Source organism: Berghia stephanieae, chromosome 4, assembly GCF_034508935.2.
Source record: "Berghia stephanieae isolate SIO BIC M18660-M18661 chromosome 4, UCSD_Bste_1.3, whole genome shotgun sequence".
In the NCBI taxonomy this organism is placed as follows: Eukaryota; Metazoa; Mollusca; class Gastropoda; order Nudibranchia; family Aeolidiidae; genus Berghia; species Berghia stephanieae.
Window position 1 is genome coordinate 86,411,488 of NC_088363.1, and position 18,508 is coordinate 86,429,995.

Genomic DNA, 18,508 nt, shown 5'->3' on the forward strand with positions numbered 1-18,508 from the left:
TGTTCGCATGGGTGTTCGATCCGATAGTGATGTGTTGGATGGGAGCATCACCCTTGAATCATATACCTATGATGTTCGCATGGGTGTACGATCCGATAGTGATGTCGTTGGATGGGAGCATCACCCTTGAATCATATACCTATGATGTTCGCATGGGTGTACGATCCGATAGTGATGTCGTTGGATGGGAGCATCACCCTTGAATCGTATACCTATGATGTTCGCATGGGTGTACGATCGATAGTGATGTCGTTGGATGGGAGCATCACCCTTGAATCGTATACCTATGATGTTCGCATGGGTGTACGATCCGATGTGATGTCGTTTCTTCTTCTCTTTACTAGCCTATCCTGCTTCTTTGGTTTGTGATTGTATTTTTGACAGGGGATATTTTTTTTTCTGTAAATCTTCTGCCTGTTTGTTCTTGGTTATTTATAATTTAGCTTATGATATCTTTAGGTTATGATTTTGATTTACATTTGTACTATTTTTGTTAGATTGCTTGTTTTTTTTGTTTCAGCGGTCTCTCATATAACCTCAATTGTGTTGGAAGAGACTAAAGCAACAAACAAACAAAAAAAAATTTTTCGCCGCTAGTAGATATATCTATCTACCGTGCAGTGCTTCTATTGTACACTTCTTGGACAGCTGTCAACTAATTCAATTTCCAGTCATCTGTATCGAGATTAACACACACACACACACACACACACACACTATATTATATTATACTATATTATATATTATTAATATTGTTGTTATTATTATTATTATTTTTATTATTATTATTATTATTATTATTATTATTATTATTATTATTATTATTATTATTATTATTATTATAACGCATTTTATTCATTTGAAGTATATATGAATTAAGAATATATATATGAATACTTCATCCCATACAGCATGTCATCTGTAAGGCACCATTTTACTATGTCAGTAGTAACATTTGTTTTAAATGAATTTTATTTTGTTTGAGCACAAATTCTCTCGGAATGTTGTTTTCATTCACGTCTGATACAATACTCATCACAGATAAAATGGCATATTTAACTCTTAACAAGCTGGGTCTAATTTTTACCCTAAAGGGGACATGCGGTAGTAAGAACATTATTTTTCAATTTTTATAATAATGATGATTCAGTCCAAAGCAGAAAAATTGACAAATTTCATGACAAAATTAAAAAAAAAACAAACAAAACAAAAAAAATAACAAGTAAAGTTTTTCAAATCTAAATTCCTTGTCTGTAACGTTCCTAAATTTCAAGGCTCTATATTAAAGATTGTTGGAGGAGTTACATTTCTGATGTCAACATGTATCGATTTGAGAAAAAAGCAGTTAACCTTGAAATAAGAAATTCAATCCTGCCTGGTAATTATCAGATGTGGGAATGTTCAACTATTGGGTGAATATATATCATGTTTTAAGACTTAACCTAAGCTTTCCAATGATGTATGACATGAAAGTGCTGATTTCATAAATCGAATGTGTATTGGAAGATTTTTTTGATGAGCTTGAAATCAACCTACCAATGGATTTATTGTGAAATTAAACAAGTTTAACCTTTTGTCACTTTATAACTTTAAAAAAATTAAAAGTTATTTATTTGAAGTATCTAAAAATGTATATAACTCAAATTTTTATATTGGTGCTAAAATTGATAATATTGTCACCGCATGTCACCATAAACGGATGTTTTATCTCACCATTTTAACCAAACGAGCAGTAACAACAATACAGCTCAGCATTCAATGATGCGGACTTCAGTTTGAAATCTGTGTCATTTAAGCCTGAGTTGCAATCACTGTTTCAGCTGGCTTGGTTAAAAAGGGTGATGTCCATTCAAGAGTCTAAATGAAAACCCTGCCTGTAGAGAAACTAGTGTATAATTAGTTATGGCATGACCATCACTACATATTAGATGGAATTAATGCTCGTCAGTCGTTTCACCCTTATTCGTTGCATTCATGTATTTCCATATACCAGTTACGGTTGCATTCATGTATATTCCATCAATACACAGTTACGGTTGCATTCATCGTATATTCCCATCAATCACAGTTACGGTTGCATTCATCGTATATTCCCATCACACTTGCACCAGTTACGGTTGCATTCATCGTATATTCCCATCAATACAGTTACGTTTGCATTCATTGTATATTCCCATCAATACACAGTTACAGCTCGGCCCTTGTGAAAACCCCTCTGTAATATTTATTGATTTGGTAACATTACATATGAAGAAGACTAGTTGAAATTTGTAGTAACAATAAACGAACTTTATTAAAGAATCATAGACAAACGGCCATATTTGGGTTCATTCGTAGAAGTGGTAAAAAAACGGAAAACATCCATGTGCACCAATCAGCGCAGGTGAATAATGCCTCAGTACAATTGAACACGTTAAACAATAGGAATATAAATACTTTACACCCTCATTCTCAATTTACATAATAGGGCCAATTTTAAAATGATAATCAGTCATTTCCCAATTTATTTATTTTTCTCTCCTCTTTTCATTTTAGAATTAAAACAAACATTTTAGTTTTTCCCCCCGCCACCCTCCGACTCCCTTCCATGCATTTTGATTGATTTCGAATGATCATTTCAAGCCTTTCAAACATGTATTCTTATCAAGTCGGGGTAAGCCTGGCTTTAAAAAAAATAATTGAAAATTGGGTTTGAAGTTTGAGATATATAGTTTTGATCTGATTTGATATGTTCATGTAGGAGGGTAAAATAATTGCTTCAATTTAAACAAACAAACAAAAAACAAATCTGTCTTCATTTTGAACACATCAACATAAGATTTAATTTTCTTCATCTAGTTCATTCCGACATGGGGGTCCCTGTAGCTCAGTTGGTAGAACACTCACTTCACACGCATGATCGATCCCAGGTGCAGTCGTGATATTATTTTTTTCTGAACCCCCTGTCAACCCAGCAATGATTGGGTAGCTGGGTCTGTAAGATCTGGTTGAAAGTACTTTGCGATAGAGTAGCACCCTATCCAAAGAATAGCAGGCAACTGCTTTTGTCAGTTTCACGTTATTGAAACGGATATACTCAGTCTCCTTGGGCCCAATGGCTCTGAGAGACTACTTCACTCTATAATACATGACACCAGATTGACACCATGACGATGGGTCACAATTCAGTCAAAATGCTTACCAAATCTGATTGATCAAACAATAACAAATATATAGACGTAACAAACACATAGATCTTCAGTACATTGATAAAGTATATTATTAAAATTTTGGTCAGAACAATTTCAATTCAAATCTCTAGTGTTTACAATCTCCACAAACTTGCCAAAGTTGGGGTTATCTTAATCAATCGAGTTTTGAAGTTAAACTTTTCTAGCCAGACTGATAATGATAATTTTTTAAAAATAATTGAGTGTAGTGCAGAAATGTCTGTGTTAACCTCTCACAACTTGTGCAGTGAGTGGCTGACAAAATTTACCAAAAAAAAAAATATATAGCTATGTGATATGATCTACATTCTTTATATCTCTGATTTTAAATTCAATTGAACTTGATTAGACTACATCTTTTGGGAGACAGTTACGTGTTTATTCAGTAACTTTCGTGGAAAATTTCAACAATCCTGAAATAGTGTTATGGTTAATTTATTTTCCATAATTTTTGCTTGTTTGTTTTATACTATTGCTTCTTTTTAGTTTTGTTTATTAAATATTGCTTTCGATTCCGTTTATATTTTTTAAGCTTTGTCCGTTTACATTGATCAATCCAGGTTTGTAAAATATATTTCATTCTCTTGTCATTTCAGCCATTAGCCAGGAGAGATCTCAAGGTGTCAGGGAGGGAGTTAGCACTTTCAATAAAGACGGGCTCAAAAAAACTGAAACGGCAGATAAAACTGTTCTCCCAACTGTTGATGGTGAGCATTATATTATTCAAGTAAAGTGATAATTCTTCAATAAGCCTCTGTTATGAATACTGCATAATTCAAGGGCTCAATCAAGACTTGGGGGGGGGGGGGGGGGGGGGGGGGGGGGGAGATGAAGTTAAATCATTTCATATTGTGTGGCTATGTGGTCTAGTGGGATGACACTCGCGTTCAGCTCAGAAGGACCTGGGTTCTAGTCTCGCCCTGAGTGGTGCATAAGTTAAGTCCTTGGAAAAGACTGTAGTCACATTCTCTCACCATACTCAGGTGTATAATGAGTTTCTGGCCGTTAATAGCTTTGCCTCTGTTAGGAAAATTGTCATAACGCCTTACAGGCACTGCGTCTTAAATGTAAAGTGTTGTTTTTGGCTAGGGACACCTTATAAAGCGCTTTGAGCGCATTTAGTGGAAAGTATGCTATTTAAAAGCTCAAGTTGTTGTGTTTTTTAAAAATGTATCAACTACATCTGGGATTGATTTTTAGTGCAAAGGCCTAAACGACCAAGTAAAATTACCCCCTCGGTGATATTCAACAAAATAAGACGGAAGTCATACAAGTTTATGGTTCCCCACTCGAGTGGATGCCCACTTGTACTCTTCACATTGAGACTCTGGAATTGTCTCGCATCTCCAATGATAGGAAACTTCTATGGTCTGTGGAATCTTCAAAATTGAAATTACAGACTTAAAAGGAAGAAGATGGAGAAGAATGGTCAGACAATGACATGGTACGATATTGTATGTAATAATTTTGTTTTGCATTATTTTTAGATTGAGGCTATGGTCCACATATATACTTTCCTATGGGCAAAAGTCCATGTTTTTACAACTTCCTTTTTTTTTTTAAATTAAATTTGTCTAATTTTGAACTCTGCATATTGATTTTTCTCCTCATTTTACCATTATCTGAAATTTTCATTCTATGTCATTCCCCCCGCAGACATTGGCAAAGAGAAGCAAGAAGTAGCCTTGAAGGAGTCCATCAGTAGCTTTGACGTTAAAACTCTCAAACATTCTGAAACTGAGGAGAAAAACCCCCTGCCTGACCCTGAAAGTATGGGCATTGTGATTTTTAAAAACAATTCTTTCTCTTAAAACTTCCTCAATTTATGCACTGGGCAGCAGAAAATTAAACATTTGCCTAGGACGGGCTCCTGACCTCCCATAGTGTCTTTTTACCCCCTATATGTTTTCCAATATGCTTTCTGCCTTTGGGATTACTTGGTTTTGTTCTAGCCCTGGCTGGGAGGGAAACAGTCAAATGTATTGATAGTTTTGGGAGATGACATTGTTTTCTTGTAAATCATCTCTCTGTTGTTATGCATTGTATTATTTTTGTTTTACATATAGTATATGATTTGTAAACATTTGAGTGTATTCCTCTTAGTAGGGGCCTGTGCTTGTGTCAGGATGAGATATTTAGGTGATCTCAAACTAACTATTTTGATAATGTACTCTTGGAATCTACATCCGTTCCCTTTTGAACTAATTCTCCTTTGTCTTCCTTTTTCTTGGGTACATTAATTGTAGTTCTAGAACTTTTTACTTCCCATTTTCTTACCTTTTACTTGCACTTATATGACCTAAATGTGTTGCAATGTTGCAAGCGCTGTAAAACCCTTAAAAACAAACAAACATTTGCGGGCTTTGTAAAACAGCGTATAGAAGTGAGATGCATGAGGACAATGGCACTTGAGACTTTAAATAAATCCCTCGTGTCCTGACTACCTGGCTACCCTAAACGTCAATGAATTTGGCAAGGTATACAAAAATTATCGTTAGCCCCCTCCAGTATGAATCACAAAAAACAAAAAGTAATTAAATCCTTCTAAGCATCTACCGTTGTCTGTATTAACCTTCAAATCTTTTCAAAGAAATAACAATTTTTTTAAAAATATTAAAATACATTTTTTTCACTGAATAATGAGGACTGCGTTTAAATTTGATTAAAATGCAGCATTTTGAAAATTTTACAATAATGAAATCAAGGACTATCCCACTTAAAAACCAAAATCAACATCTTGAAAGCAACAATCCTATCTGTCCGTTTAATTGGAAGTGAAACATGGCAAATGTATGCAAAAGATAAAAAGCTTCTCACAGCCTTCCAACAACGATGCTTAAGAAAAATACTGAATGTCAGTTACTTAGACCATCTAACAAACACAGAAATTCTAAAAAGAAGTGGAATGCAGGAAGTTACAATCACCAGTCAACAACGCTGTCTCAGCTGGTTAGGGTACGTCTTCCATATGAGGGAATGCGGCTTCCCCAAAAAAGCATTTGAATGGAAGAATAACAGCAGGTGAAAACGATGATGACCGAAGATGAAATGGAAAGAAACTGTCAAAAGAGACCTGAAAACCAGGGAGCTGAACTGGGATGAGGCATACATGGCAGCAAAGGACAGAGAGGAATGACAAATCTGGACGGCCCAATGTGCCAAAGACACAGGACAAACTAAGTTATTAGGTATTGTCCGTTCCCGAGCAGTGATTCGGTTTAATTTGGTCTGTTAGTTCTGGTGGGGAGTCATTTTTAATAGGCTAGCATCCTGTCCAATGAATAACTAGCAATAAGGTCCAGCAACATTTTTTAGAGGACTACTTATTTTTAAAGGTTTTCAATACTCTTCAACAGTCGCAACGTCACTTCCTTCCTAATGACGCATGGTAACTTAGTAACACTGGCTCTAAACTATCGAAACAATGGCGGACACCCGTATGAAATATCTCCCCAGCGAGCATAAAAGCGTATCCAGAGGAAAAAAAAACATAAATTTGATCATGTTTTGACTTTTACACATTCTGATCACAAGGCATATGAAAACTTCTAGTCAGCATGAAGAATAAAAAGTAATGATTTTCTTTGTTTAGAACCAAGATGGCCGCCGTTGCCGGGCGGCGTGACATCAGACTACTGAATCCAATTTGTTGGTAATGATTTTGATTTTTCTTAAAGCTTTGGTGATTTTATTCGTTTTTCAAAGAATCCTTGTTGTTAGAATGTGTATGTTTAAAAAAAAAATACTACTGTATGCTTTTGTTTTAAATTACTGGCCTAATGTTTACTGATGATTTTTCCACACAGCTGTCCAGTGTGAAAAGAGAGAAAACGAATTCAGAAAATCCATTGAAGGCTTCCCGAAGGCAGGGCTAAAGAAGACTGAAGTGGAGGAGAAAAATACTTTACCTTCCAAAGAAAGTAAGGTGTTTTACCAATAGAAAAATTCTTAATTGTACAGTCCACTCCGGATTTTCACAACTTGGTTAATCGCAACATTTCCTAAGAAACGATATTAATTCTATATAAAAGTCACTGGTTAATTTGTGTGCAAGAAACTTCGGTTAATCGCAACAAATTTTCGACCTCAAATGGGGGCAAATTCAAGGAATCAATCAACCAAAATCTCATGATTAGATTTCATCATGGGTGAAATTATGACACGTTGAAGAATCGAGAGCAGGCAGGGTTTAATGCTACAGTAGTGTGTCACCACTCTATTACTATTAGAGACAAAAGAGGACAAAGCCTTGCAGTTCGGGTTGTGCAGTCATCTGTAACCATTAGATATGAGGCGAGTGGGCTGGGCATGGTTTAGACAACAGGTAGACAATGACAGTTATTAAGAGAGACTGAGCGACGATATCCTTTGTTTTGTGATTGACAACTGTGCACTGTGATCTAACGGGTTTGAGAGCTTATTCTCTCTCATCACGGCTAATCTCTTGGACTCTTACAAATGTGGAGATCAAAAATTGAAAGTGTATCCAATCTTAAGATGTCGGCTTGCCTCAAAGCTGCTTTTGCTTGTCAAAATCTATACAGGATTGCCATAGATTTTTCATTCCAATCAAATTGCTCAGTCTGTGGTGGACTAAGAACAATGTTTACGACAACTGGTTTGAGTTTACCATATTTGTGTAAAATGTTGCAATAGTGGACAGGAAACTCAACTTCAGTTAATTGCAACTTCGGTTAATCGCAACATTTTTGCTGATCCCAAAGTGTTGCGATTATCCGGAGTGGACTGTATTTTTAAAAAAATTTATTGGGTACTGTTTATATATATATATCACCCTTTCAGTGGTGGGTGGCATTCATTTAAAAGCAGTAATAAATTTTAAAATCAAAACCTTCGAAGAATCACAGGTGGAATCAAATCCACACCTATTGTACAAATGGAAACCCTGTGCGACCTAGAGTTGCTTACGGAACGAAAGAATCACAAAATACTTAAACAATTGAAAAAAGATGAAAGCCTACCCTAAACAACCACTCCACAAACACACCAAATCTAAAACTAGAAAAAGACTGAAAAGAATGAGCGTCATTGAAACAGCAAGGGAACTTGAAAGGAAAACATTTAAAAACCAATTTGACCTGTTGGTTGAATGTTCAAACCCTGCTATTGTGTTAGGTATATTTTCTCACCATACTCGGGTATAGGGCAAGTACTTGGCAAGTAACATAATTGTCTCTGTTGGAAATAAATTATAAAAGTTGTCAGAATGTTGTCTTATCTCGTCATTTATGTACAATGTTGGGAACCCTTTGTACACATTGAATGTATATGAAATAAAAGCTAACATTTTTTTTTCCTGTTTTTTTCCCCCCTTTTTTTGTCAATAGCTATCCAGTTAGAGAAGCAAAGCTCCTAATGGTGATCACCTGTATGCATGCTTCTGACCCACCACACCAGCTGTGACCTTAATTCACGTGTTGATTTGTTGTAAACTAGACAGGACAGGGGACCAAGGCTTTTGTTTGCCCAAGACGTGGCACATGTTCTATTTCATGTTGTCAATGGATGAGGGAAATGAGATTTAATTACATATTTTGATTGAATTATTATTATTATCATCATTATTATAATCGTCATTACTGATTACTCCATTCCATGATGGTTGATTAACATATAAGATCTTCTGCCATCCAATGATAGAATCCTGTATAAAGGTAAAAATCGGATTATTTCACGATAACCGAACAAGTATTTCTGTTTTCTTCTTCTAAGCTTTAAAAAGAAAAATAACATATTTGTTTTTGAATTTATTTTATTTTTTTAAAATTAGGTATTTAACATTTCAAACCCATTCTGATGACATAGAAATTAATATCTCAATTTGACTTGATTTTGAATATACAGGGTTTTGTCATTGTGTGGCAGTATTCCCTATAGTATTCCCTATCATTGTCACTGTTTCTGTTGAGCTGCAACCATCAGTGGAATCAAATCCTGCAATGAAATCAGGATGTCTTAGAAATATCATCCAAGTACAAGTATTCAATTTGTTGCCAAGTTTCTTCCTATACTTTTGTCTACTAAAGAAAGTTGAAGCACTGGCCATTGGGCGGATTTATAATGACCAAAATATAACTGGAAATCGTGATGATGGTAGGGAAATGATAAGTTTTGGTGGTATTTGTGTATTCATCTTGTTACCCCAGTGAAACCATGTTTTAAAGTCACGCCGTTGGGTGGTATTATTTGATATGTCAAGTCATTGTAAAAAGTGCTTTATCTTCCAACATGTACTACTGCCTTCCAAACATTAATGGGCTTTCTGCATTTCGTTTTTTTGTATTATGTATCATGGAATTACTGTTATTATAATAGTGAAGTATCTATATATTATATATATATATAAATATATTATATATGTATCATTTCATGCGTAAGTTTCCGCAATTCATTATAAGCTAAAATGTTGCTTTAATGAACAAAATTTGCAGAAAATTTCAATTTCATGTCTGTGCAATTAAGATATTTTTATCTTAAGAAACTGAATCCTACTTTTTTGAAGTTTGGAAATTTGTTTTAGAACAAACTTAAAATTGTACATTCTGAAGAGAAGAGAAAGCATGCATGAAATCAACATTATATTTGGTGCTTATTGTTTGTTTTTTGTTCACCAAAAGTGCTTTGATGCGTTCATTCCGGTACTACCAAAGTTGTTACTTACCTTTAAGTATGATATGATATGATATATGTCTTGTTTTGCATTGAATTTATTATTAGAATTGTCATGCAGAATATTTTTTTAAATTTCATTGCTTAGCCTGTTGAAAGAATGAGATTTTAAACATTTGATGGAGAAGCTGGACGTTAAATGTAAAGGTACATATTTTTTGTTAAAAAATTAATAAGGGTTCAGACTATATTATTAAAGTAGATTTTTTTTTTTTTTCCATCAGTAACATTATTACGCTTTGCTTAAAAATAACAATGAAGTTGAATCGAGCTCCAATTCAATTGACAAATACATAATTCGGTCACTTTTGGTGTCTCCTTTATTAGCAAAGTGGACAATAAGACATAAAATACTCAAGGTGAAAACTAAAAAGTATAAGATTTTCATGCTTTAATACAACACTCATATCTAGCCCAAATCTTCCTTTCGGAGCCCAAAGCATCAAAATGTGTACCCTTGAATTTAACGGACAGTCACAGTTCTAGATGTGCTCGTCATTACTACGAAAACTTTGAAAATGATGTTCAGACAAAGATAATTTTTATATTTTTGGTGGATATTCTGTTGCAATGTCGTCATCCTGGGACTTTTATGTGGTTCTGACAAGATATGGAGATATCGCTCTCGGATTTTGATTCACGAGTTTCCTTTTGTCCTACATTTTATTGGCTGATTGATAGCTTTATCTAAAACTTTAGATTATTCTATCATCTTCCTTTATACTGGTGCTGAAATGAATGTAAAACGCTTAAAAACAATATATTCATATTTGAAGTTAGAATTTTACAAACCTTTAAGAATGTATGGAAAGAATGTTCACAATGAAACTGGAAGTAGAGAGTATCTCCCTAGAATGGTGGTTAGGCAACTTGTTGAAACCTTTCGCTTTGTAATGTTATAGAGCTGATAGTTATCTAGCTAATTTGATTTATATGAATTTCTTGTAGCAGTAAAGGAATTCATTTCTACTGCTTTGTGAGAGCACCCTGTTGACAAAATGGGCGATTTTACAGGCAGATGATTTTTTCTTTTCTGTTTGACGACCCTTTTTTTTTCTCTTCTCACTTAAAGGTGGATTAGGTCTTGGCATATAGACAAGACAATTTATGCAAATGAGATGCATGTTTACACCATTGGTGAACATAACTCTTCTTGATAACTTTACTTTATTACTTCAAATAAAAGTTCTTCCATCTATTGAAGCAAATTGTTTTCTTCATTCTTGCCATCGTTATCATCGTTGTTGTCGTCGCCATCATCATCATTATCGTCATTATTGTCGTTTCATTGTATTGTTATCATTATCATCATCTTTGTTACCTATTGGAGATGCTGGGTGGGGTTCCTGACCTCCCATAGTGGGCAGGGAGGTACTTGCTGTGTCTTATATACCCCTATTCATGTTTTCCAATTGCGTTCTGTCTTTGTCTTGGAATGAGATTATTTAGTTTTGTCCTGACTCTGACCGGAGACCTTGGCTGGGAGGAAAACAGTCGAAAATATAATATAGTTATAGTTTTGGGAGATGATATTTTTTCCCCTTGTAAATCATCTCTCTGTTATGTACTGCTATTTTTTAATTTTTAACATAGATTTGTAAACATTTGAGTGTTTTCATTTCAGTGGCTGGGTGGGGTTCCTGCCTCCCATAGTGGGCAGGGAGGTACATACTGTGTCTTCTATCCCCCTATATCTGTTTTCCAACTAGCTGTCTGTCTTTGTCTTGGAATGAGATTACTTGGTTTTGTCCTGGCCCTGGCCGGATACCTTGACTGGGAGGGAAACAGTCAAATGCATAGTTATTGTTTTGGGAGATGATATTTTTTTCCTTGTAAATCATCTCTCTGTTATGCATTGTATTATGTTTTCTTTATAGTATATACGATTTGTAAAACATTTGATTGTATTCCTCTTAGTGGGGACCTGTGCTTTTGTCTGGATGAGACTTTTAGGTAATCTCAAACTAAGTGCTTTGATAGTGTGCTCTTGGAATCTACATCTGTTTCCTATTTGAACCAATTCCCCTTTTGTCTTCTCTTTTCTTGGCCACTTTAATTGTATTTCTATAACTTTTTACTATCTTATTTTCTTCCTTTTTACTGGCGCTGATATGACCTAAATGTGTTGCAAGTGCCGTAAAACCCTTAAAAACAAAACATAAAAACATCATTTCAGTGGGATCATGTGCTGGTGTCTGGGTGACACTTTTAGGTGATCTCAAACTAGGTACACTGACAGTGGTGTGCTCTTGGAATCCACATCTTTGTCTCTATTTGAACCTTTTACTTTTTCCTTTGTCTTACTTTTTCTTGGGTGCTATAATTGTAATTCTAGAACTTTTTACATCCCATTTTCTTCCTTTTTACAGGGGCTGATATGGCCTGAATGTGTTTCAAGTGCCGTAAAACCCTTAAAAACACACAACACATATTTGTCCTGGATTGAGATTGCTCTACCTTTTTCCTGATCTTGGTGAGGATCCTTAGCTGAGAGATCCCATAGTGGGCAGGGAGGCACTTATTGTGTTTTGTGTCCCCCTATATCAGTTTCCAACATGCTTTTGTCTTTATCTGGGTGGGTTCTGCCCTTCCCATATTGGGCAGGGAGGCACTTATTGTGTTTTGTGTCCCCCTATATCAGTTTCCAACATGCTTTTGTCTTTATCTGGGTGGGTTCTGCCCTTCCCATAGTGGGCAGGGAGGCACTTATTGTGTTTTGTGTCCCCCTATATCAGTTTTCCAACATGCTTTTGTCTTTATCTGGGTGGGTTCTGCCCTTCCCATAGTGGGCAGGGGGGCACTTATTGTGTTTTGTGTCCCCCTATATCAGTTTTCCAACATGCTTTTGTCTTTATCTGGGTGGGGTTCTGCCCTTCCTATACTGGGCAGGGAGGCACTTATTGTGTTTTGTGTCCCCCTATATCAGTTTCCAACATGCTTTTGTCTTTATCTGGGTGGGGTTCTGCCCTTCCTATAGTGGGCAGGGAGGCACTTATTGTGTTTTGTGTCCCCCTATATCAGTTTCCAACATGCTTTTGTCTTTATCTGGGTGGGTTCTGCCCTTCTTATAGTGGGCAGGGAGGCACTTATTGTGTTTTGTGTCCCCCTATATCAGTTTTCCAACATGCGTTGGTCTTTATCTGGGTGGGGTTCTGCCCTTCCTATAGTGGGCAGGGAGGCACACTTATTGTGTTTTGTGTCCCCCTATATCAGTTTTCCAACATGCTTTTGTCTTTATCTGGGTGGGGTTCTGCCCTTCCCATAGTGGGCAGGGAGGCACTTATTGTGTTTTGTGTCCCCCTATATCAGCTTTTCCAACATGCTTTTGTCTTTATCTGGGTGGGGTTCTGCCCTTCCTATAGTGGGCAGGGAGGCACTTATTGTGTTTTGTGTCCCCCTATATCAGTTTCCAACATGCTTTTGTCTTTATCTGGGTGGGGTTCTGTCCTTCCTATAGTGGGCAGGGAGGCACTCATTGTGTTTTGTGTCCCCCTATATCAGTTTTCCAACATGCTATTGTCTTTATCTGGGTGGGGTTCTGCCCTTCCTATAGTGGGCAGGGAGGCACTTATTGTGTTTTGTGTCCCCCTATATCAGTTTTCCAACATGCTTTGTCTTTATCTGGGTGGGGTTCTGCCCTTCCCATAGTGGGCAGGGGAGGCACTTATTGTGTTTTGTGTCCCCCTATATCAGTTTTCCAACATGCTTTTGTCTTTATCTGGGTGGGGTTCTGCCCTTCTTATAGTGGGCAGGGAGGCACTTATTGTGTTTTGTGTCCCCCTATATCAGTTTTCCAACATGCTATTGTCTTTATCTGGGTGGGGTTCTGCCCTTCCTATAGTGGGCAGGGAGGCACTTATTGTGTTTTGTGTCCCCCTATATCAGTTTTCCAACATGCTTTTGTCTTTATCTGGGTGGGGTTCTGCCCTTCCCATAGTGGGCAGGGAGGCTCTTATTGTGTTTTGTGTCCCCCTATATCAGTTTTCCAACATGCTTTTGTCTTTATCTGGGTGGGTTCTGCCCTTCTTATAGTGGGCAGGGAGGCACTTATTGTGTTTTGTGTCCCCCTATATCAGTTTTCCAACATGCTTTTGTCTTTATCTGGGTGGGGTTCTGCCCTTCCTATAGTGGGCAGGGAGGCACTTATTGTGTTTTGTGTCCCCCTATATCAGTTTTCCAACATGCTTTTGTCTTTATCTGGGTGGGGTTCTGCCCTTCCTATAGTGGGCAGGGAGGCACTTATTGTGTTTTGTGTCCCCCTATATCAGTTTTCCAACATGCTTTTGTCTTTATCTGGGTGGGGTTCTGCCCTTCCCATAGTGGGCAGGGAGGCACTTATTATGTTTTGTGTCCCCCTATATCAGTTTTCCAACATGCTTTTGTCTTTATCTGGGTGGGGTTCTGCCCTTCCTATAGTGGGCAGGGAGGCACTTATTGTGTTTTGTGTCCCCCTATATCAGTTTTCCAACATGCTTTTGTCTTTATCTGGGTGGGGTTCTGCCCTTCCTATAGTGGGTAGGGAGGCACTTATTGTGTCTTATATCCCCCATACATGTTTTCCAACTTGATTTCTGTTTTTGTCTTGGAATGAGATACCCTTGCTGGGAGGGGAACAGTCAAATGTATTAATACTTTTGGGAGATGATATTTTTTCCATGTAAATCATCTCTCTGTTATGCACTGTATTGTTTTGTTTACATATATATGATTTGCTGGGTGGGGATTCTGACCTCCCACATCGGGCAGGGAGGTCCATACTGTGTCTTCTATCCCCTTATATCTGTTTTCCAAAATGCTTTCTGTCTTTGTCTTGAAATGAGGTTATTTGATTTTGTCCTAGCCCTGGTTGGAGTCTTGGCTGGGAGGGAAACAGTCAAATGCATAGTTATTGTTTTGGGAGATGATATTTTTTTCCTTGTAAATCATCTCTCTGTTATGTATTATTATATTTGTTATTTTTAGTATATAATGTAAGCATTTGAGTGTATTACTCTCTGTTGGATTTTGTGCTTGTGTACGGATGAGACTTATAGGTGATCTCAATAAGTACATTGGTGGTATGCTCTTGGAATCTACATCTGATCCCTATTTGTTCCCAGTTCCCCTTTGTCTTACCTTTTCTTGGGTGCTTTAATTGTAATTCTAGAACTTTTTACTATCCATTTTCTTCCTTTTTACTGGCGCTGATATGACCTAAATGTGTTGCAAGCGCCGTAAAACCCTTAAAAACAAAAACATACATATATGATTTGTAAACATTTGAGTGTATTCCTAGTAGTTGGGACCTGTGCTTATGTCTGGATGAGACTTTTAGGTGATATCAACTAAGTACTTTGATAGTGTTCACTTGGATTCTACATCTGTTTCCTATTTGAACCAATTCCCCTTTGTCTAACATTTTCTTTGGTGCTTTAATTGTAATTCTACAACTTTTTACTATCCCATTTATTACTGGTCATTTTGAAATCTTAGATAATACAACTCTCGGTCGATCAAAGTTTTACAACTATCCAGAGAACATGCTGACTTTGTTTCGAATTTAATATTATTCCACAAGTGAATGGTACTAAACATTAAATATTTTTGTCTAACGTTAGTATTACATTTGGACAAGTAAAGTTTAAACTTATTCCCACTTGCAAACGTTACAGTAGAGAAAGTAATGAATTATTCTTCTATTACGTCACCAAATTTTGTTTAGTTTCTATTTCTTGGTTTTGATTTATCTCATTTGAAGAACCCCTATTCCTAAAACTAAAAAAAGACATCACACAAATTATACAATAAACAGAAAGCTGTTCATTACTGAAAAGAGACGTGAACCCGTAAACGTTCATCAACGGATGAATCGTGTTTATGGTGATTCGTATGTTGGTTTCCGGACTGTTCAAAGGCGGGTTCAGTTCTTTACTGGAACTGATGCTCTCCACCAACATTCATGAGCCGCTCGCAGTGGTCGTCCACAAATTTTGCGGCTATGTGGTCTAGTGGTATGACACCCGCTTTCGGATCGGGAGGTCCTGGGTTGGAGGTCCTGGGTTAGAGCCTCGCTCGGCGCCTGGTTGAGTCCTTGGAGAAGGCTCTTTACTCACATTCAGGTGTAAAATAAGTACCTGGCCGTTAACAGCGTCGTTTCTGTCCGAAAAATTGTAATATCACCTAACAGGCGTCATGTCCCGTCCTTACATGTTAAATGTTGCTGTTGACCAGGGACCACTTGTAAAGCGCTTTGAACACGTTTAGTGGATATTGCGCTATATAAAAGCTCAATTTTTAAAAATTGCATCTAGCGAAGCAAATCAACAACAAACAGACAAACTTAACCGAACCAATCGTTGGATAAAACGACAAGACATTTTGCAAAGGCTTGGAATTTCATCGGGAAGAGTGGATATAGGGAATGAGGTTAGCGGAAGAGTAGCGTCCCTTGATTGGACGTCACCCATAGTCTGTGACGTCACCGGCGGAAAAAGTTATTAGAGAGAGAATGTCATGTTGGTTGTGCGCATGCGTCTCTCGTCCTCGCGGATGCAGAAAGACATGTGCTCGTTGGATACCATTCTCTGTAGGAAATAAAGTTGTAATATCGCCTAACAGGCGTCATGTATTATTCTACATGTTAAGTGTTGCTATTGGCTAGGGGCCCTTTGTAAAGCGCCTTGAGTACGTTTAGTGGACATTGCCCTATATAAAAGCTCAAGTGTTTTTTTTTTTTATGTGTTTGTCCTATGTGTTGTGCAACATAATCTTCTTCTTCTTCTTCTTCTTCTTCTTCTTCTTCTTCTTCTTCTTCTTCTTCTTCTTCTTCTTCTTCTTCTTCTTCTTCTTCTTTCTTCTTCTTTCTTCTCTTCTTCTTCTTCTTTCTCAGTGCTTTCTACATCCACCGTCACATACGCTCAGCGACAAAGTATTCCAAGGATTCATTCCACTTTTTGAATTCCTCCGCCGGTGTCCTGACTGAAAAGCCATACAATTATTTTAATAATGCAGCTTGTAGTTTGCTTTGTTTTATTTAAATTTAAGGTCGTTGACTTATACTTATTAACTTATTGACCTTATAATTCGTTCATCAATTTAATGAGTTAATTCCCTTATGCTGGGTGGGGATCCTGACCTCCCATAGCGGGCAGGGAGGTACATACTGTGTCTTCTATCCCCTTATATCTGTTATCCAACATGCTTTCTGTCTTTGTCTCGGAATGAGATTACTTGGTTTTGTCCTGGCCCTGGTCGGGGTCCTGGCTGGGAGGGAAACAGTCAAATGCGTAGTTATTGTATTGGAGATGATATTTTTTTCCTTGTAAATTATCTCTCTGTTATGTATTATTATATTTGTTATAATTTATAATGTAAGCATTTGAGTGTATTCCTCTTAGTGGGGGCTGTGCTTGTGTCCGGATGAGACTTATTGGTGATCTCAAACTAAGTACATTGATGGTGTGCTCTTGGAATCTACTTCTGATCCCTATTTGAACCAATTCCCCTTTGTCTTACTTTTTCTTGGATGCTTTAATTGTAGTTCTAGAACAATTTACTATCCATTGTCTTCCTTTTTACTGGCGCTGATATGACCTTAATGTGTTGCAAGCGCCGTAAAACCCTTAAAAACAAAATAAAAAACTTGGTTTTGTCCTGGCACTGGCCGGAATCCTAGCTGGGAGGGAAACAGTCAAATGCATAGTTATTGTTTTGGGAGATGATATTTTTTTCCTTGTAAATCATCTCTCTGTTATGTATTATTATTTTTATTTTGAATGTATAATGTAATCATTTGAGTGTGTTCCTCTTTGTTGGATTTTGTGCTTGTGTCTGGATGAGACTTGTAGGTGATTTCAAACTAAGTACATTGGTGGTATGCTCTTGGAATCTACATCTGATCCCTATTTGTTCTCAATTCCCCTTTGTCTTACTTTTTCTTGGGTGCTTTAATTGTAATTCTGGAACTTTTTACTATCCCATTTTCTTCCTTTTTACTGGCGCTGATATAACCTAAATGTGTTGCAAGCGCCGTAAAACCCTTAAAAACAAAAACAACATTCCCTTATGCTCTATGAGCTCTCCCGTTTGTAATAAAAGGAGGCTACCAGTGATCACTTTAGTTTGTTGTGTTCCCTCCAAAGAGAAGCAGTATTTGTTCAGTCTTTCTACATTTATGTAAAATAAAATTACCACCTTCGAACTGAAACATGGCCTCAACAAAGGTTTGACCATTTTAAGTCATAAATATGTCTAATCATTTTCGTAAAAACTGGATATCATTCCTTTTTACGGGGATCAGCGGTACGGTCTGTGCTTCGTACCCGAAAGGTACCTAGTTCGATCATCCACCGCTGCGATGTGTGGCCTTGAGCAAGTCCACTCGGCCTAGCTCAATTTGCGGCGCTGCACTGCGGCTGACGCCTGGAATAGACCCTTGAGACAAATTTCCCCTATGGGATGAATAAAGGGAATTTTTTTTATTTTTTTTTATTTTTTTTATTCCGCGTTACTGGGTATAGGGAAGGGATGGAATAATAATATACAACTATCAACAGACATATGGAACCGACTTACATCTCAAAATGCAACTCTTCGATAGAAAAGAAAAACACAAAGAAAAAACAAAATAG

The 18,508-nt window shown here is 37.0% G+C and overlaps 1 protein-coding gene across 3 annotated transcripts in view; it reads left to right on the top strand.

The window, feature by feature from the left end:
* The window catches only part of LOC144971461 (uncharacterized), a 37,845-nt gene extending 26,738 nt beyond the window's left edge, over positions 1–11,107 (top strand). For 2 of the 3 annotated variants that reach the window (XM_078912394.1, XM_078912395.1), the window contains exons 4-7: positions 3,806–3,916; positions 4,866–4,979; positions 7,016–7,129; positions 8,558–11,107. In XM_078912394.1, coding sequence (XP_078768520.1) covers positions 3,806–3,916; positions 4,866–4,979; positions 7,016–7,129; positions 8,558–8,586 — 368 coding nt within the window. In that variant the 3' untranslated portion in view covers positions 8,587–11,107. The remainder of the gene's footprint in view (positions 1–3,805; positions 3,917–4,865; positions 4,980–7,015; positions 7,130–8,557) is intronic. The other variant, XM_078912396.1, reaches the window with a different exon arrangement.
* Positions 11,108–18,508: the final 7,401 nt, after the last annotated feature.